General features: G+C 38.5%; 1 protein-coding gene and 1 non-coding gene across 5 annotated transcripts in view; both read left to right on the top strand.

Annotated features, from left to right (window-relative positions):
• TP53BP1 (tumor protein p53 binding protein 1) overlaps positions 1-21,189 on the top strand; it is an 89,287-nt gene that overhangs the window by 7,505 nt on the left and 60,593 nt on the right. For all 4 annotated transcript variants that reach the window (XM_059703419.1, XM_059703430.1, XM_059703441.1 and 1 more), the window contains exons 5-11: positions 484-611; positions 1,213-1,371; positions 1,734-1,863; positions 3,573-3,739; positions 5,216-5,342; positions 6,900-6,994; positions 13,575-13,783. In XM_059703419.1, the coding sequence (XP_059559402.1) occupies positions 484-611; positions 1,213-1,371; positions 1,734-1,863; positions 3,573-3,739; positions 5,216-5,342; positions 6,900-6,994; positions 13,575-13,783 (1,015 nt within the window). The remainder of the gene's footprint in view (positions 1-483; positions 612-1,212; positions 1,372-1,733; positions 1,864-3,572; positions 3,740-5,215; positions 5,343-6,899; positions 6,995-13,574; positions 13,784-21,189) is intronic.
• On the top strand, positions 14,334-14,440 carry LOC132223507 (U6 spliceosomal RNA). The gene has a single exon (XR_009450484.1). It is a non-coding gene; the product is annotated as a U6 spliceosomal RNA (small nuclear RNA).

A 21,189-nucleotide genomic window follows, 5' to 3' on the forward strand; every position in this document is an offset into this window, starting at 1 on the left:
AGATTAAAAAAAAATACACAGGCGTCTTACCTGTATTTTATTCAGATATTCTGGTTCTATATATGTATTCTAAGATTTTTTACTATAGTATTTTTGTGAACTGTTTGCTTTAATAGATGTATTTTTGAACCCCTTCCCTACACATCTAATCCATATCTATTATCACTTGTCAGTAATTCTCTTGAGTGCAAGATTTTTCTGTCCCTGCTCATACCTTTTCAGAGAAAGATAAAATTCAAGTATGTTTGTTCCTTTCTTCTGTTTAATGATTGTGATACTTAATTCTGTACACTGTTTTTGAGTTGTTAACCTTTTCGGTGCTTGTCTGTAGAAAGAAGCAATAATGGGGTGAGGCATTCTACTTTTTCAAATTTGCTTAAATGGTGGTTGGTGTGTGGGGAGTCACAATAAAATTCCAGAGTGCTTTGAGCAAAATGTCCCAACCTCTCTGGGAACACGTGGTTGTATCTTTCTGCTGTGTAGTGTTTTGGGACGGCCAGTGGGACCTGCTCCTCCTGTGGGGGAAGAGAAGGAAGAACTGGAAGACAAGGAGGAGGGAGAAGGGGAAGAAGATACTCTAGGTGTTGCCACACATTCCCTTGGTGCTGAAGGTAACTTTATGCCTTTTTCAGGGTAGTAGGTTGTTTTAAGTCCTTTTTTTTTGTTTTGTTTTGTTTTTTGTTTTTGTTTGTTTTAAGTCCTTTTATTGTGAGCATACAGACATTAAATTTTTTCTTTTTACCAGGTTATAGATTTGTCATCATAAATTGAGAATAGTTATTAAGAAATTTGCTTAGTAGCCAAAGATATTTCACCCAATTTGGTGTTTAGGAATTCCCAGGTCATTGGATAGCCCCCTTTGTGCATATTGACTCTTCTTCCTTTTGTAATCAAATATTTTTGGGATGTATGTTTTATGGGGCTGGAAGTACATTGAATTCTTGAGTATGGGGTATGGTTTATGGATATTTTCAGGAAGTAGACATTGTCTACTTATATTAGGTGCTTGCAAGGTTTTATAGTATGCAACTTCTTTTTGCTTCATTACACATTTTCCCCCTTCACTTTTACTGCTTTTATTTTGAAAAATTGGGGGAGGGCCAGGCTTTGATTTGAAGGATGTAATATGACCTTCTTTTGCTAAGTGATAGCACCTTGCCTGGTGCATAATATTGTAGGATGATGCCTAATTTCTTTGGGCCTTGTTCCTAGATCCTGCCTCATCACAGTTGGGCTTTGGGGCTCTGGAACTCTCCCAGAGCCAGGATGTTGAGGAAAATACCGTGCCATATGAAGTAGACAAAGAGCCTCTACAGCCAGTAACCACCAACTCTGGTCATACGAGGCTATCTGATGTGGATGCTGATACTGGTATGAAACTGTTTTCTGGCATTTGGAGTTGTTTATCAGCATTTTCATCTCGTGCTAGAGCTCTTCTTTCCTCGATAACATTTTATAGCTATCTAAGTTAATATAATCTACGTTAATACAGTAAGGTTGCAGAGTTGTCTGGCAAGTACTTGTCAGTTGATGACTTGCAGTTTAGTGTTTTTTGGTGAGTTATTGGTTGTTTTCTTTTTTGGAAAATATATTATTTTCTAATTTGACTTCTGTCTATTAAAATCTTTACCTTTAAAAAAGCATTAGGGACTGCTTCTAGTACTTTGAAAAATTAAATATCTCCTTCCTTCTTTTTTTTTTAATATCTCCTTTCTATCTTCTAAAACTTCAAGCAATTAAGCATGAAGAACAGTCCAATGACGATATCTCCATGGCAGAACAGCCCAGCAAGGATGTCCCTGTGGTAACACAACCCAATAAGGACATACATGTGGTAGAAGAGCAAAATCCATCAACTGCAAGGTAACCCATGTTCTTTCTAGAAAGTATATTTGGGTTTCTGCTGTAGGGTTATACTCATTTCACTTGGCCAGGATTTTCAGAAATTTTTGATTTTCATCTCTCCCTCTTCCTCCCCCTAGCATTTTTCTGGTCCAATATAAACGTTGATTATTCATGAATTCTCTTTGTGTCCTTATCTTTAGGCATATTACAAAGCTATTTTATTGCTGCTGTCACTATAAGCATTACTCCTTAATCTCTGATTGCCACTCCTCTCTGATCTTTGTCTACTGCCTCTCTGTGGGTGGTATTCTAGCCTCTCTGGTGTTAGGAGGAGTCACATGAATATTATATTTGAAAGTCTTACTATTTCTGTACTTGAAGAGCACCCAGATTGTTTTGGGTTATTGGGTAACCTGCATTTGGTAGTTTATGATAAAGATGCAGGGAGATATTCTTTCCTAAGTTCATTACGCTTTTAATTTGGTAGGAATTGGGCAGTATATCTCTCTTCTGCCTGTTGTGATTGTTGTTTCCAAAACAGTATGGCATCTGGTCAACAGCTCAGGTTTGGAATTGGCAGTGGAAAAGTGGGATGCTTCCAGTTTGGGGCAGGGATAACTAAACATTCAATGTTGTTACTTCCTTCTATAGAAATAGTGGGGAGGGGGCGGGTGTGGGGTGGAGGGAGTCGATGGGGGAAAAAGGGGACATCTGTAATACTTTCAACAATGAAGATTAAAAAAAAAGAAATAGTGGGGAGTGGGGTTCTGGGGTCCTGAATAAAATTGAATATAAAATAAAGAGAAGTTGACTTTCTAATGCAAAACACTCAGCTTATAACTGGGCCTAAGTTTTTAGGCCTTCCTTCCTTCCTTCCTTCCTTCCTTCCTTCCTTCCTTCCTTAATATGATTTTATTGATTTTAGAGAGAGGAAGGGAGAGGGAGAGAGATATAGAAATATCAGTGATGAGAGAAAATCATCGATTGGCTGCCTCCTGCACGCCCTCTTCCACAACCTGAAACCTGGGCATGTGCCCTGACTGGGAATCGAACTGTGATCTTCTGGTTCATGGGTCAATGCTCAACCACTGAGCAACACTGGCCAGGCTAGGCTTTTCTTAGGAAGCTGCACTCTAGCTAGTTTTGCTATTCTGTTTACTCTGGGTAATTGTAGAGTAGGTAAATCTCATAAGAATCTGGAAAGGGATCAGCAATGAATGTCTTACATGTGTGAATAGTACTAGTGTGGAGTCTTGGTTTGGGGCTTAGATTTAGTAGATCAGATGGAAAAGGCCAACAGAAGGTAATGTGTGTGGCAATAAGTTCAGAGAATAATTCACACCCAGGCCCTTTCCTTGGAAGGTCATTGGTAGAACTGGCATTGCTGTAGTCTGGATTAAAATTCTTCATGCATGTGTAGATAATAGCATATGTAACAAAAATTCCTGAATGACTCATCAGTAATCTCATGTAGTGCAGCAGTGAGTAGAGTTGAAAAGAGGTATTGCTGTGTGAGAGACTTAGACAGGCTTTGAAATGAGCTAAGGGCTTTGTATCATCAAATAGTATCTTACTTAATTTTCACTAAGTAGTTATATATACTAAAACTATTGAAATTTTTGAAATTATTAAAGGAAAACAGACAAAACACAGGAAAAGTTTATTAGGTCAAAGATGAAAACATTTGAACATAGCAACTTTTTCTCCTGGTGATGTGAATCTCCTAGGTCAGAGGACATGCCTCCTAGTCCCAAAGTATCTCTTATTACTGTGGAAACAAAAGAACAAATATCTGCTCAAGAAATACTGGAAGGTGGACTGCAGACTCCGAAGTTACCAGAGCCTGAGGTTTTGTCAACTCAGGAAGACTTGTTTGACCAGAGCAATAAAACAGGTACAAAGAGTAATTAGTTGATATATAGTTCCTCTTGTTCAAAGATAAAAACTTTTTATTTCTGTTTTGTGGCTACTGTTTAAGTTAGAAGGCACTTTATAGGTATGCAGACTTGTTTGTGATATGGAAGGAAAATATGCCTCTAGCTGATTAATGAGAAAGTCTTTTTGAGAATGATTGCTATTTAACATTTTAACATAATTTTCTCTCTCTTTTGGAAATGGAGATATTGAGGAATAATAGCTAATGTAGTAAATTTAATAACTATGGACAGAGTAGCTACTTCTTTTGTCATAGGTCTCCAAATATTTAACATAATTAAGTATACGTTTTTTCATATTCACCTGGCTAACTGTACTTATCTGTTTGTTAGTTCACAAATAGGAAGTTATGGTCTAGGAGAAAGAATGTAAAACTTAGAAGACTAGAGTGGTATTTGTTTCACATTTTGTTAACCCCCACCAACCCTTTATTCTGTTACCTCAGAGCCAGAAAGCTTCAGTAATAACTAGCAAAGTATACCTCAAGTCCTCATGTTGTCGATAGGTTATGTGATTTTGAATGAAACAACATATAACAAAACCAATTTTACCGTAGGCTAACTGATATAAAGAACAGGTACGTTTATAGGACATTTCATTAACATTAAAACAAAAAGATGTTGAATGAGATGACATTGTTGGAGGACCTGCTGTAATGTGTTGGTTGTGATGAGGGAAGAAGAGAGGGTTTTATTCCTTTACTATGCTGTGAATATGTGCAAAACATTCAAAGAGTCACTAAGAAGTCTTTTTTGGTCTCTCGCTAAATCTATAAGGTTGTATTTAAGACATTCCTTTATACTTGGGATTAGTAAAGCTGATACTCCACCTGTTGCTTAGACGGGACCAACAAGAGACTCTTCATACTGTAAATCAGTACTGGCTATTTATATATCCTTTTACTAACATGTTAGTATTTCCTGTCTCCTTTTGAGGAGGCTCAGGTTCTAATCATGAAAATTGCCGCATTCATATTATCAGGTGTCATATATATTATTTTGACTCCTCCCAACTCCATATTATGGCATGAGCTTACTTCACCTTAGGTAGACCTTGAAATAAAAGTCTCACTTGCTGTTTTATAATAGAACCTTCACAAGAAAGAAGAGCAGTCAAACGAAGGTATCAGGATTCTGGCCTTTTTCAAGTTTTAATCATGACATAAAGGACTAAGGAATTCGTTTTGTCAATTTTTATTAAAAAAACCTATAATTTAGTAGGGAGGGGGGCTTTTAATGATCACTCAATATTTGTGTTAGCATGGCATTTCATTAATTGTACTATAATTGGAAAACAGTTTCTACCCTCTTGGAACATGGTTGGAAATCTGTGTATTACTCTCTGCAGTACAGAGTGCTTTTTTGTCGGTTTGTTTTTACAGCTCAGTAATGTCAATCTGAGAAGTCAATGTAACTAGATCTTTTCCCCCCAATAGTTTCTGATGGTTGCTCTACTCCTTCAAGGGAAGAAGGTGGGTGTTCTCTGGCTTCCACACCTGCCACCACTCTGCAGCTCCTGCAGCTCTCTGGTCAGAGGTCCCTTGTTCAGGAGAGCCTTTCCACGTAAGTAAGCCTAAAGCAGCTCTGCCAGGGAAACATGTGCCTGAGGGTTTAAGGCTAGGGTTCAAAGAGCTAAACTCGTCCACAAGTTCAGCATTCTTTTTGAAACCAAAAGGTAAAATCTAGGTTTCAGAATTTTGGGGGTAAGAACTTAGTAGTACCATTGAAGGTAGGTAGATCTGCTTTTCCATTTGGAATTTTATAATAGTAGCCCAAAGGTTTCACTAGGGAAGAAACTGCCCGATTACTAAGAGACTGTTACACATCCCAAACAAGCATTCTGCTCTTTTATTTGACTAAAAATTCTTCCCATTTAATAGGGGTGGGAAATGGGTTATACTAGAGTAAACATTAGTTGGATTTCTTTCTCTCTGTGTTACGGCAAAGAGGTTTGTACTTTTAAATAAAAATGTGCATGATCTTTCTAATAGGCAGAAATGGAGTAAATATTTTGTCTCAAAAATCAGCAGATGAATTATTTTTCTAGTACTTTCTCACCTGTTTTGTAATCATGATGTCCTTGTGTCTGATCATTCATTTTTTCTTATAATCATACTAGAGGCCTGGTGCACAAAATTCATGCATGGGGGCATGGAGGTCTCCTCAGCTCAGCCTGCACCCTCTCCAGTCCGGGACCCCTTGACTGCTGGTTTAGGCATGAAATCGGGGATCGGGTTTCATAAACCAGCAGTTGGATATCCCTCTCACAATCCTGGACTGCTGGCTCCTAATCGCTCACCTGCCTTCCTGCCTGGTTGCCCTTAACTGCCCTCCCTTGCCGGCCTGATCACCCCTCACTGCCTCTGTGTGCCGGCCTGATTGCCCCTAACTGCCCCCTCTGCTGGCCTGGTCATCCCTAACTGACCCCTGCTGCTAGCCAGGTTGCCCCCAACTGCTCCCTCCCTGCCGGCCTGGTCGCTCCTAACTGGCCCCCGCACCGGCCTGGTCATCCCTTATTGCCCCCCCTGCCGGCCTGATCGCCCCACACAGCCTGCTTTTTCAGTCGTTGGGTCGTTCCTCACTAACGCCCCTGTCAGCCTGGTTGTAGGCAGCCATCTTGTGAGGGTGTGAGGGTTAATTTGCATATTACCTCTTTATTATATAGGATGGCTTTATGCTTACTTTTTAAAAAATATTTTTTTATTCATCAGAGAGAAAGGGAGAGGGAGAGAGAGAGAGAGATAGAAATATCAATGATGATAGAATCATTGACCGGCTGCCTCCTGCATGCCTCCTACTCTGGATCAAGCCCAAAATCCAGGCATGCGTCTGCCCAGGAATCGAACCATCACCTCCAGGGTCATAGGTCGACTCTCAACCACTGAGTCACGTGGGCCGAGCTACTCTTTTTTTTTTAAATTTTGGATATGTCTCATGTGAGAAATAGTTATTGAAATATTATTGATGGTTCTTCCCCAAGCCTCAGGTAGCTTTTTGAGAGAAATGCTAATAAGTATTGGTCTGAATGACTTAGACATTTTTGCTATTAAAAAGGAAGAAAACAGATGCAAAATTGTGACTGTGGTTAAAAATAATCAGTGATTTTCTCTTTCTATAAAGGAATTCTTCAGATCTTGTTGCGCCTTCCCCTGATGTTTTCCGATCTACCCCATTTATTGTTCCTAGCAGTCCCACAGAACAAGAAGGAAGAAAAGGTGAGCGCTCTTGATCTGTCTGTTGATCTCAGATTAGAAGGGGAGCAGCACTTCTGCCTTGCAAAATACACTGTTTCTTTATATGTTAGAACACTGACCTAAACTATTCAGTAGGACTCGTCTGTCTTACCTTTAGGGAAGTGGCCTAGTGTAAAGTGCTCGTCTCAGTTCTTAGCTCTTCTAGCACCAATTCTTTTGAGAACTCGGTGTTGTTGACTTGATTTTTAAAAAGACCCTTAAGGGAAAATGTTCAGGTTTTCAAGTTAAATTCAAATGAATTAGTAAAGAACTGGATTTATTACTAATTGCCAGTAATTTTCAACAACATATTTGCATGTTATTAATGAGAGGGAACCAAAAATTGTTTTGTTTGTCTTTATAGGCTATTTTGTTATTATTTTTTTAATATATTTTTATTGACTTCCGAGAGTAAGGGAGAGGGAGAGAGAGAGAAGCGTCAATGATGAGAGAGAATCATTGACCGCTGCCTCCTGCTTGCCCCTTGCTGGGGATTAAGTCTACAACCTGGGCATGTGCCCTGACTGGGAATCGAACCTTGACCTCCTGGTTCATAGATCGACACTCAACCACTTAGCCACACCGGCTGGGCTATTTTTGTTATTATCAAAGCAGTTTTTGTCAGAGTGGCTAGGAGCAGGTTGTAGAAATTTTGACTTCATTCACTTTCTCCTAGGGATTTTATACTTTATTCACAAGAAAATTTTTCCTTTTACTTAATTTATCTCATTATGTAAACTTCTTTTGCTCAATACTAGTCTCCTATCCAGTCATTCAAGGTATTTCTAAATTCCTACAAAGCCTTTTCCAATAAATTCCATGATTTTCTCCTTTTCATACCAATAATGGTACAATAGCTAATTTTTATTGAACACTTAGTATATCCCAGACACTATTTTATGTCCTTCCTTTTGGTTTTAGGTGCTTTGTTTTTTATCATTGAATCAATACTAGGAAGTAGGTGTTACTTTTATCTCTGTTTTATAAGTGGAGAAATGGGGGCACAGAGAGATCTCACAACTAATAAGTCATAGAGGCAGGATTTGAACTCAGGCAGCTGCCTCCATAGCTGCTGGGTATATGCCTCCTATGATATCCCCCTCTCTGCTCTTAAGTGATATAAATATAGAAATATATTTAACTGTTTTTCAAGTGTAATTTACCCATTGCAAAATTTAATCTTATATTTTCTTCTGCCACAAAGTTTCTGTCTGGCTATTTTCTCTTGAAATAATTTGTAGGTTTCCAAATGGACTAATATTCTAAGCATAGCATGATTGATTAGTGATGTCTTAAGTAAAAAATAAAAGTCAATCTATTCTACAAAAACTGCTATTAATCAAAATACATTTGGTTTATATTTAGAACCATTTCTTCTATCTGTAGTGTGAACATATAAAAATAATTATATTAAAGATGCTTTCTCCCTGATTGTAAACATCTATGTATATAAAAGACTAAGTGACCGACCATACATACATCTGACTGACCGTCCATCTGGCCGGTACAGATGACACACACTGGCAATTTAAAAATAAACATTGACTCACGCATGCACAATATCTGTCCCTGTCAAACACTGGCCTCCCATTTAAATTAATTTAAACACAGTTTCTCATGATGCCAGCATTTGCAATTACTATCAATAAATCACAAGGACAAACTCCAGACAAAGTAGGATATTCCTATCTGGACCCGTTTTCGGACATGGTCAGTTATATGTTTCTTTCTCTCGAGTTTGAAGAGTGTGTGACATTAAAGTTAAAGTTGTAGCCAAAACCGGTTTGGCTCAGTGGATAGAGCGTTGGCCTGCGGACTGAAGGGTCCCGGGTTCGATTCCGGTCAAGGGCATGTACCTGGGTTGCAGACACATCCCCGGTGGGGGATGTGCAGGAGGCGGCTGATCGATGTTTCTCTCTCATGGATGTTTCTAACTCTCTATCTCTCTCTCTTCCTCTCTGTAAAAAAATCAATAAAAATATATTTTAAAAAAAAAAAGTTAAAGTTGTAAATACTTCATCACAAGGGAAGTTAGTCAAGTACTCTGAAAGTGTTTGTACTCTTAATGTGGTATACAGGGAGATATCAGAATAAGTTTAATCAATTTATCAATCATTTTTATCAATGTTGTTTTTATATCATGTTTTTGTTGTTTTTCTATCATGTCTTTGCTTTTATATTATGTTGTTATTGTTTATTTATTAATGAATTTGTATATTACTAGAGGCCCGGTGCACAAAAATTTGTGCACTGGTGGGGGTCCCTCAGCCCGGCCTGCCCCCTCTCACAGTCTGGGAGCCCTCAGGGGATGTCCTACTGACTGCTTAGGCCCGCTCCTATGGGGAGGCGACCAGACTGATCGAGGGAAGGCACTGCCCCCATCACCCCGTCGCTGCTGCCGCCTCTGGCCTCCCTCTGCGGGAGGTGACCAGGCCAATCAGGGGAAGGCGCTGCCCCCACCACCCCACTGCTGCTGCCACTGCTGGCCGCTGCGGCTGCGAGGCCTGAGCCCCGGGCCTCGCAGCTGCTGGGGCTCACAGCTGCCTGAGCCCACTGCTGCCTGAACCCCAGGCCTCGCAGCCGCTGTGGCTTTGTCTGGATGGAAATCTGCTCTCATTAGCATATTACCCTTTTATTAGTATAGATTTTATATACATTTTATTAATTTTCTTTCATCCCTGACACTTATATTATAGAGAAAGGGTGAATAGCAATATTAAAACATTTCTTCTAATTATTTTCCTTTCAGTGTGCACGAATCCGTGCACCGGGCCACTAGTAATTAATAACAGGCATACTTAAGATATGTTGTAAGTTTGCTTCCAGGCCACTGTAGTAAAGTGAGTATTGTGGTAAATATTGTAATAAAGTGAGTAATCTTTTTGCTGGTGGAGAGCCTGCCTTCAATTTGTAAAAAATGCAACATCTGTGAAACACAATCAAGTGAAGTGCAATAAAATGAAGTATGCCTATACTCATTGTAGAAAGTTTGGAAAGCATATAGGAAAGTAATGATAAGAAAATAAAATAAGCCGAAACCGGTTTGGCTCAGTGGATAGAGCGTCGGCCTGCGGACTGAAAGGTCCCAGGTTCGATTCCGGTCAAGGGCATGTACCTGGGTTGCGGGCACATCCCCAGGAGGAGGTGTGCAGGAGGCAGCTGATCGATGTTTCTCTCTCATCGATGTTTCTAACTCTCTATCTCTCTCCCTTCCTCTCTGTAAAAAATCAATAAAATATATTAAAAAATAAATAAATAAAATAAATTGAGAAGAAAATAAAAATCACCCGTGATCCCACAATCCAGATATAATTATGGTTTATTTATTAATCATGATATAACAACATGATATAACAACAAAGACATGATATAACAACAAAGACATGATATAAAACAACAAAAACATGATATAAAAGCATTGATAAAAACAATGACTGATAAATTGATTAAACTTATTCTGATATCTCCCTGTATACCACATTAAGAGTAAAAACACTTTCAGAGTGCTTGATTAATTTCCCTGTGATGAAGTATTTACAACTTTAACGTCACACGCTCTTCGAACTTGAGAGAAAGCAACATATAACTGACCATGTCCGAAAACGGGTCCAGATAGGAATATTCCTACCCTGACTAGAGTTTGCCCTTGTGATTTATTAATAGTCATCGCAAGTACTGGCATCACAGGAAACTGTGTTTGAATTAATTTAAATGGGAGGCCAGTGTCAGACAGGGACAGATAACACGCATGTGAGAGTCAATGTTTATTTTTAAATTGCCAGTGTGCATCATATGTACCAGCCTGTCGGTCAGTCGGTCGGACGGTCAGACGGTCAGACGTATGTACTGTTGGTCACTTAGCCTTTTATATATATAGATTAGCATTTGGATATATTTTCTATGCATAAATATAAAGAAATATCTTTACACATTTGGGATCATGTTATGTATATGATTCAGAGTTCTTTGGTTTTAATAAAAAATAAAAAATATTTTCCTTTGTTAATTGTATTTTAGATTTAATGTATTTGCTTAATACTTCTTTTTTTTTTTTTTTTTTTTTTTTTTTAAATATATTTTATTGATTTTTTACAGAGAGGAAGGGAGAGAGATAGAGAGTCAGAAACATCGATGAGAGAGAAACATCGATCAGCCGCCTCCTGCACATCGCCCACTGGGGATGTGCCCGCAACCCAGGTACATGCCCTTGACCGGAATCGAACCTGGGACCCTTCAGTCCGCAGGCCGACGCTCTATCCACTGAGCCAAACCGGTTTTGGCTGCTTAATACTTCTTCATAACGGTTTGTAGGACTATGTATGCTTTTTGTAGTTTTGTTTTTTGCTAAGATTATTAACCTAAAGCCTTTTTATATGTAGTGCTTAGAGCAGCAGGTCCCTAACACATTAAGCGCCCAGTCAGTCACCATGACTGACAATATACTTTCCATCCGGAAGACAAAACAGGCTGGGCGCTTAATGTGTTAATAAGTGCTTTGTCATGGTGAGAAAGATAAAAAAGTATAACGGGAATATTTAACACAGCTGTGGTAGCGTAATAAAGGCGTACAGCAACAGATCCTGACCGAACCTAGAATTAGAATGGAAGGTGAGGTTGAGGCCAAGTAAGCAGCAAGGCGTTGGAATTGGGGTTGGGATTAGCTGGTAACATGAGAGTGATGATAGGAAAAAAACTGAGTGGCAGAGGTAGTTTGTGAAAGTGGTGTAGAGCAGTGATTTTCAACTTTTTTATCCTCGTGGCACACGTAAACTAATTACTAAAATCCTGTGGCACACCAAGTACATTTTTTGCCCACCTAACAAAAAATAGGTATAACTTTCATTGATTTACAAAAAATAAATAAATAAATAAAATTTGGAATTCCCTACTCTTTTTTGCTCCAAATTGACTTTTTAAAAAATCAGGTGCTTATACTTTGTATATATGGAGTTCTGGTACCAAGAATTAACCAATCAGTTTCAACCTTACTAGGCGACATGACCAATAAGATGCAACTCTGTTATATGACCTATATATCTGTGGTTCAAGATAGGGCATTCACATCGGACGGCTATTGTTGTGTTGGCTGTTGTCATTTCTTTTATTTGACAAGCTAAAGGAAAAGAGGTCAGTGGCCCTGACTAAATAGTCAGGTAGTGCATGTTTTAAAAATTCTTGTATGCCCTGGCCAGTTTGGCTCAGTGGATAGAGTGTCAGCCTGTAGACTGAAGGGTCCTGGGTTTGATTTCAGTCAAGGGCACATACCTTGGTTGCGCTCAATCATAGGCCGTGGTTGGGATACATGCAGGAGGCAACCAGTTGATGTGTCTCTCTTATCATTGATGTTTTTATTTTTATCTCTTTCTCTCCCTCTCCCCTCCTCTCTGAAATCAATACAAATATATTAAAAATAATTATTGTAGCACACTGGTTGAAAACCACTGTTTTAGAGGAAGTCTCTTTGGAGTCAAGTTGTAAGATAAGGGGGAAAGGATTGATGAATCAAATACCTAGTTAGGTTCTGAGGAAGATGCTGATGGCCTTCAGGTGGGTAGTATACTATGGGAAAACAAGGTTTTGTGCATGTTTCCCTCCTAAGCAATTTGTCTTAGATTAGTGTTTTGTACTTAGTTATTTGATTTATCAGTGCTAATTGGCATTGGTAGATTTTTTTTCTTCTTCTCTATTTGTCCTGGTACCCATCTTTCTGCACTTAGCAGTTAATGCAAATATAATGAGTTCATAAATATGTAAATATTTATTTAGAGTGGTGAACAAGTTCACTACATTTCAAGGCCTGTGGCAGAATATATGATGGCTAAATTAAGTGCCATTAATTTGGGCTTTTCTATGCAAAATGTGAAAAATGAGTTATAATCAGGAAAGAGGCTCAGAAGTTTTAACATTTCATCTAGGTAGGTGGTTATCCCCAGGTGAAACCTACTTTAATCTATAACTGACTATTTTGGGAGCTTGGGGAAGGAAGTATTTCAGTTTTTTATGGCCCAGTCAATCTATCAGCTTTTCTGAAAATTAAGTTAGTGTTTTTTTTAGGAATGGAAATTTCTATAATGTAACTAGAGGCCCGGTGCATGAATTTGTGCACCAGTGGGGTCTCTTGGCCTTGCCTGTGGGATCGGGCTGAAACCAGCTCTCCGACATCCCCCAAGGGGTCCCGGATTGCAAGAGGGCACAGGCCAGGTCGAGGGACCCCACTGGTGCACAGTCGGGGCCGGGGAGGGACGCAGGAGGTTGGCCAGCTGGGGAGGGGCCACAGGAGGGCTACAGGGCATGTCCAGCCCGTCTTGCTCAGTCCTGATTGACCGGATCCCAGCAGTAAGCTAACCTACCAGTTGGAGCGTCTGCCCCCTGGTGGTCAGTGCACGTAATAGTGAGCGGTTGAGCGGCCTTAGCATATCATTAGCATATTATGCTTTGATTGGTTCAGTGGGTGACTGGACACTTAGCATATTAAGCTTTTATTATATAGGATTTTTATTAGTGGTATTAGAAGTATTAATGAATGCTTATTTCTAAATTAGTTTTACCTGTTTTAAACCAGATGAGCCAATGGATATGTCAATGTTATCTGAAGAAGAAAGAGAATCTTTTCAGAAGAAACTTAAAGATGATGAACCAGCGGAGATAGAAAACCTCCCTGTCCCACCTGAGCCCACTATGTCACCACAAGCCTCCACACCAGTGTCTCAGAGTGCACCAGTCTTCACTCCTGGGTCACTTCCTGTCCCATCCCAGCCTGAGTTTTCTCATGTGAGTATTGTAGAAAGATTTTTTTCCTAACATTAAAAAAAATAACTTTATTGAGGTATAATTTATAAGCCATAAAACTCACCCATTTTAAGTGTATAATTTAGTGATGTTTTAGTTAATTTACAGAGTTGTATAACTGTCATCACAATGTTCTAGTTTTAGAACATTTCCAGAGTCACCTAACATCTTGTCTTTAAACTTTTTGAAAATGTTACTGCAAAACTAAAAGGGGCCATTAATCCTTATTTTACCTTCATGCAACTACTAGTCATTTTTATCTTTCTACATGCCTATGTTTTTGTTTTGTTTTGTTGGTTTTTTAAAAATTGATTTGAGAGAGAGAAAGAAGGAGAGGTGTGAGAGAGCAACATCAATTGGCTACCCATCACATGCACCCCAACTGGGAATCGAACCTGCCACCTTTTGGTTCATGGGATGATGCTCCAATCAATTGAGTCACACTGGCCAGGGCCATGCCTACATTTTAAAAATATATTTTTATTGATTTCAGAAAGGAAGAGAGGGAGAGAGAGATAAACACATCAGTGATGTGCTCGCTTCGGCAGCACATATACTAAAATTGGAACGATACAGAGAAGATTAGCATGGCCCCTGCGCAAGGATGATGTGCAAATTCGTGAAGCATTCCATGTTTTTCTATTAGTAGATGTTTAAATTTTCATTGTCAACATAAACATGGATATTGACTTACTCTTAGGAAACGTAAATATTTCCATCATGATCGATTGGACTGGGATGAACACAGTTCTGCCAGCAGATATGTTTCAAGGCGTTGTAAACCTCTATTTATGCTTTCTCAGGATGCTGAACATGAGCTTCTCTTTGACCTCATTCAGAAAATGTTGGAGTATGAGCCAACTAAAAGGATTACTCTCAAAGAAGCCTTAAAACATCCTTTCTTTTATTCCCTAATAAAAAAACCTACATAGATCTCTAATTGTACAGTGAAAGAAGAGATTTTATAGACTGTACCAGTCTAATTAAGTTATTTTGTACAGCTTTTGTAAATTTCTTAAACTTTTATATTGCCTTGTTTATTTTGTTTGGATAGTTTGATTTGTAAAGTCCATAGCTAATTAATGAACATCTTTTTCAATGATTTCTGTATAAAATGATCCATTCAGAATAAATTTTTTTGTGTTTATGAAGTTTAAAAAACAAACAAAAAAAACATCAGTGATGAGAGAGAATCATTGGTTGGCTGCCTCCTACACCCCCAACACTGGGGATCGAACCCACAACCCGGGCATGGGCCCCTGACCAAAATAGAACCTGGGACCCTTCAGTCTGCAGGCCGACGACGCTCTATCCACTGAGCCAGACTGACTAAGGCCATGCCTATATTTTAAAAAATGAGTTCTTTATAGTGAACATACAACTTTAATCTATTTTCCAGTTAACACTGTATCATAATGATTTTTTAGTGTTACCTCAGTTTCATATTATCCTTTCAAAACTTGTAAAATATTTCTGGATGTAACATAATTTAATTATTCTTGTGCTGAGGTTATCAGGATTTTTTTAAAAAAATAATTCTTTATTGTTGAAAGTATTACATATGTCCCCTATCCCTCCCCCGCCCCCAATGACCTCCTCCAGCCTAGCCCACCCTTCCCTCTTCACCCCAGGCCTTCAGCACCCTATTGTCTGTGCCCATGGATTATTCATATATGTATTCAAGGTCAGGATGGTTTTTAGTTTTCAAATGAGAAATTATTTTTCTTCTAAAAACAAGAAAGCCCAGCCAGTGTTACTCAATGGTTGAGTGTCGACCTATGAACCAGGAGGTCAAGGTCAGAGCATATGCCTGGATTTTGGGCTTGATCCCCAGTAGGGGGCTTGTAGGAGATAGCTGATCAATGATTCTCATCATTGATGTGTATCTTCCTCTCCCTTTCTCTCTGAAATCAATAAAAAAATATATTTTAAAAAAAGCAAAGGAAAACTAACATCTCATTTGTATAATTTTAAATATTTAAAAAAGAATAAATTTACGTTTTATGCATAGGGAATTGAAGGATTTTAACTAAATCTAAATGACTGTATTATATTGTCAATCTAAATGCCTGTTCTTATAAGATCTTAAGTGGGGAGTTATTTTAGTGTTACTGGGAGAACTTCTTTCATGCCTTTCAGTTTACAGGTGTTGTAATGAAAGTTTATATTTAAAAATGAATAGTAATATACCATAAATTTAGCGAGGAAGAGAGAGGCAGTAGAAAGAAATGGAATTGCTTTCTGGCATTTTAAAATTTGTTCATTTTGTTCATTTGTTTAATGAAAATTCCATTTTGTGCAAATCATTAGAAGTGTTTTGGTAGAGTGGTTAAGAACAAGGATTCTAGCCCTGGTTAGTATTTCTCAGTGGTCAGAGCATCAGTCTGCAGATCGAAAAATCACGGGTTCCACTCCTGGTCAAGGGCATATACCGTAGTTGCAGGTTCCCTGGGACCAGTAGGGGCGAGTGCAGGAGGCAATCAATCCATATGTTTCTCTCATGTCAATGTTTCTCTCTTCTCCCCCTCATCCCCAACTCCCTCCTTTCCACTCTCTAGAAACCAATGGAAAAAATATCCTTGGGTGAGGATTTTAAAAAAATGCTTCAAATTTTTATATTCTTTGATTTAATGATCATATTTATAAATCACCAAGATAATATGAGTTTCTTTCTACTTAAAATAATGATTCATTAATCTATAAAGTGGTAAAGCTAAAATAAATAAATAAGGAAACAAACAAACAAACAAGGACTCTAGAGTCAAAATTTGCTGGACTTACTCCTGGTTCTGCCATTTCTGTCTTTGTGACCTGTTGAAACTGAGCTTAATTTTCCTCACCAAATCAAATGGGGATATTGATACTACCTAACTAATAGGGTAGTTGAGAAGGTTAAATTACTTAGTATACTATATAAAGTGCCTAGGATAGTGGGTTGCACGTGATAAACACTCCATAAAGATCAGCTGTTGCTAGCAGTGAAAGTGAAATTTTTCTTTAGCTTTTATTTTTCTGTTAACATTATACATGAACATATATAGTTTGGAGGAGTCATTAGAATTTAGGGATGAGAGCTATAAGCACTGATGCAGAGCATTAAGGGTTTTTCAGAAAAGGTAGGTGATATTAGAGACCACTTACTAGATGTCTATCAGTAACTAAACAGGATTTTTAAGGAAATGAAAGTCTATGCAATGGTATCCCTACCTGGGGAAGTGATTCCTGGCCACAAAGGGAAAACTGACTTTTTGAAGAAAAAGACACTATTGAAGAAATTGCCGTACCTTCAACATTTACCAAAGACCATCAGAGTCAGAAATAAAACCAGTAATGAAAATTTGAGACAAATGAGTGATGCTGAACATAATTCAAAGGTCCCTGGAACCTAAGATGACCTAGTCTAATTTTTTGGACTCATATTTTAAAATTTCTCAGCCAGTACAGTCCATGCCTTCTAAAAAATCTCTGAATAGTACCTTTACAACTTATTTTTTATGTTTAGGGTTTGATTTTTAGAAAAACCATTTGTAAAAGCCAGAAAAGGAGTCAGATAATTAAAATGAGGTCTCTCCCCATCCATACTCAGAGACAACCACTTTCAGTTCGCCATCACTGACATAAACACTATTCACAGCAGAGCCTGTGGAATATTATGATTATTTTTCCTTGTTTGCATAATTTATTTTCTCTGGAATTGATAATTATTTTTTTTATATTTGTTTAGACTTCTGTGAACTACTCACTAAATCAGTGATGGCGAACCTTTTGAGCTCGGTGTGTCAGCATTTTGAAAAATCCTAACTTAACTCTGGTGCCGTGTCACATATAGAAATTTTCTGATATTTGCAACTATAGTAAAACAAAGACTTATATTTTTGATATTTACTTTATATATTTAAATGACATTTAACAAAGAAAAAATCAACCAAAAAACCTGACACGCGTGTCATTTTTTAATATAGTTTATTGATTTTTTACAGAGAGGAAGAGAGAGGGATAGAGAGTTAGAAACATGGATGAGAGAGAAACATCGATCAGCTGCCTCCTGCACACCCCCTGTGGGGATATGCCCGCAACCAAGGTACATGCCCTTGACCAGAATCGAACCTGGGACCCTTCAGTCCTCAGGCTGACGCTCTATCCACTGAGCTAAACCAGTTAGGTCTGATTTTTATCTTTAATGTGTGAGGTCTTTTTTCTTTACTGGAATCTTGTAGAATTTTCTCTTTGTCCCCAAGTGTTCTGAAAGTTCCAGATTCTTGGCATAAATCTATTTCCATTCATTATATTGGGCAAATGGTAAGCCTTCTCAATATAGAAACTCAGCTCCTGCCGAAACCGGTTTGGCTCAGTGGATAGAGCGTCAGCCTGCGGACTGAAAGGTCCCGGGTTCGATTCCGGTCAAGGGCATGTACCTGGGTTGTGGGCACATCCCCAGTAGGAGATGTGCAGGAGGCAGCTAATCGATGTTTCTCTCTCATCGATGTTTCTAACTCTCTATCTCTCTCCCTTCCTCTCTGTAAAAAATCAATAAAATATATATTAAAAAAAAAAAAAAGAAACTCAGCTCCTGGGGGACATCTGTAATACTCTCAACAATAAAGATTAAAAAAAAAAAAAAAAAGGAACTCAGGTCCTCCAGTTCAGGGACATTTAATTATTTAATTCCCCCTTATTTTATCTCCTACTTTGCATTCCTCTCTTCCTGTTCAGCTTTCTGGATGATTTCCTCAACTGTCTTTTCTTTTTTCTTTTTTTTTTTTAACAATTTTATTGAGATATAACTCATGTACCATATCTTTCAACCTTTAAAAGTGTACAACCCAATAGCTTTTAGTATATTCACAAAGCTGTGCAGTCATTCACCACAATCCACTGTTAGAATATTTTCTTTCCTCTGCCCCATAAGAGACCCCATGCCGATTAGTAGTCACTCCCATTTCCCCCACTCCTAGTCAACTATTCATCTACTTTGTGTCTATATAGATTTGCCCAATCTAGACATTGCATATAAATGGAATTATAGAATACATAGTCTTTTGTGATTGGTATATTTCATTTAGCATAATTATTTTCACAGTTCATGCATGTTGTGGCATGTTATTTGAACTTTATTCCTTTTTACCCTGAATAAAACTACATTTTATGTGTATACCACATCTTATTAATGTATTCATCATTTGATGGACATTTGGATTGTTTCCCCTTTTTGGCTGTTGTGAATCATGCTGCTATGTAAATTTTTGCACAAGTTTATGTGTGGACATGTGTTTTTATTGCTCTTGTATATACCTAGGAGTATGATTGCCATGTTCAGTCATGTTGTGTTTTTTTTAAAAATATACTTCATTGATTTTTACAGAGAGGAAGGGAGAGGGATAGAGAGTCAGAAACATCAATGAGAGAGAAATATCAATCAGCTGCCTCCTGCACAACCCCCTACTGGGGATATGCCCGCAAGCAAGGCACATGCCCCTGACCAGAACCGAACCCGGGACCCTTGAGTCCGCAGGCCGATGCTCCATCCACTGAGCCAAACCAGTCAGGGCCAGTCATCTTTTTTTTTTATGAATATGTTTTTATTGATTTTTAGAGAGAGAGGAATGGAGAGGGATAGAGAGATAGAAACATCGATGAGACATCAATCAGCTGCTTCCTGCAAGTCCCCTACTGGGGATTGAACCCCCAACCTGGGCATGTGCCTTGACCAGGAATTGAACTGGGGACTTCTTGTTTCATGGGTTGACACTCAAACACTGTGGTGCACCAACTGGGCTCAGCCATCTTTTAACCTTTCTCTGGGTTACTGATTTCTACTCTTGGGTTTTTAATTTAGAATCCGCCCCCCCCCCCCCCCGCCCAATATACTTCCTTTTTTTTAAAATAACATTTTGTCTAGTTTTTATGGATATACTAGAGGCCCGGTGCACAAAATTTGTGCACTTGGGGGGTTCCCTCAGCCCAGCCTGCACCTTCTTGTAGTCTGGGAGCCCTCAGGGGATGTCCGACTGATGGCTTAGGCAGGGAGTGGATTTAAGCTGTTAGTCAGACATCCTTAGCGCTGCCGCTGAGGTGGGAGAGGCTCCCGCCACCACCACTGCACTCGCCAACCATGAGCCCAGCTTCTGGTTGAGCAGGAGCTGACAACCAGGGGGCAGCTCCTGCATTGAGCGTTTGCCCTCTGGTGGTCAGTGTGCATCATAGCAACCAGTTGTTCGGTCGATTTGCATATTAGCCTTTTATTATATAGGATTAATACCCATATCTCCCTAAATATTAAAATAGTTTGGTTTTTTTTTGGAAAATAGGTTTTTCTCTTCCCTGGAATAGTCACTATTTCTCCAAATAGATTTCAGTTAGTTTTGACATTTGACTTTCAAATTAGAGGCTTCTTTAAGTATCTGCTAATCCTTGATTGTCTGCTTTAAGAGTAAAATACCAGAAAACTGATTAGAAGTTATGAGCTGGTGCTTGGTGCTTATTATTTCTGGGATTCACTGTAGCATGATCTGCTGGGCCATTTTTGGGGTCTCCCAATGTCATTATCTTAATTTGTCTCAGCTTGGTCAGGTCCCCTAAAAAAATGGCTAATCTCCTGTCTGTTGGCTGCTATTGTTCTAGAAGCCTATGGAAGAAAGAGGACTGGGAGTGTTGAGAGGCAGGTGCAGGCTCTGTTTAATATGTAAAAGTTCATTTAGTCTCTCTGTTTTCAGAATGGTGCTTTCTGATAACTGTGCCTCTTCTCCTCCAGTTCAGGATGCTTTATTTTACTCTCTCTAGGGCAGAGGAGGAGATCGGGGAGTGACCAGTCTTCTGTTTTTAGCTTTACCCTCACCACCACTTCCAGAGTTACCTGGTATTGCTGCCAAGTCCTGAATCTTTTTTTGGTCCTGGTGGTTCTATGGCATAATTTGGGTTACTTCTTGACTTTCTCCACTGTTGGCTTAGGAATTCAGCTTTCAGTAATCTGCTAAATAGGTGACTACTCTTCCAGAATTTTGTTGCTGTTGTCTTTTGTTCTGTTCTCTTTTTCTTTAAAATTAATGCTTTAAAATACATTCCTTTACAATTGCTTAGTGGGGTTTTGGAAAAGAGTTTAAATGGTGTATTAAAGCCACCATTTAACTTCTATACTTTTTTCATTATGTATCAAACTCATTACATACTATTCTTAATAGCTAATCTTTGCACATCTGTTATTTCTCCTGTACCTTGGTTACTGGAGTCCAAATTTACATAATTTGATGTTGTAAGATCTAAGTATTTATAATGAGATAATTACTAATTAAGAAAAAATTGGGATAAAGTTCATCTTTCCTAATATATTAATTTTATTTACATTTAAAAATTATTTTTCAATTACAGTTGACATAGTATATTATATTAAT

The sequence above is a fragment of the Myotis daubentonii genome, chromosome 1, assembly GCF_963259705.1.
Source record: "Myotis daubentonii chromosome 1, mMyoDau2.1, whole genome shotgun sequence".
Lineage (NCBI taxonomy): Eukaryota > Metazoa > Chordata > Mammalia > Chiroptera > Vespertilionidae > Myotis > Myotis daubentonii.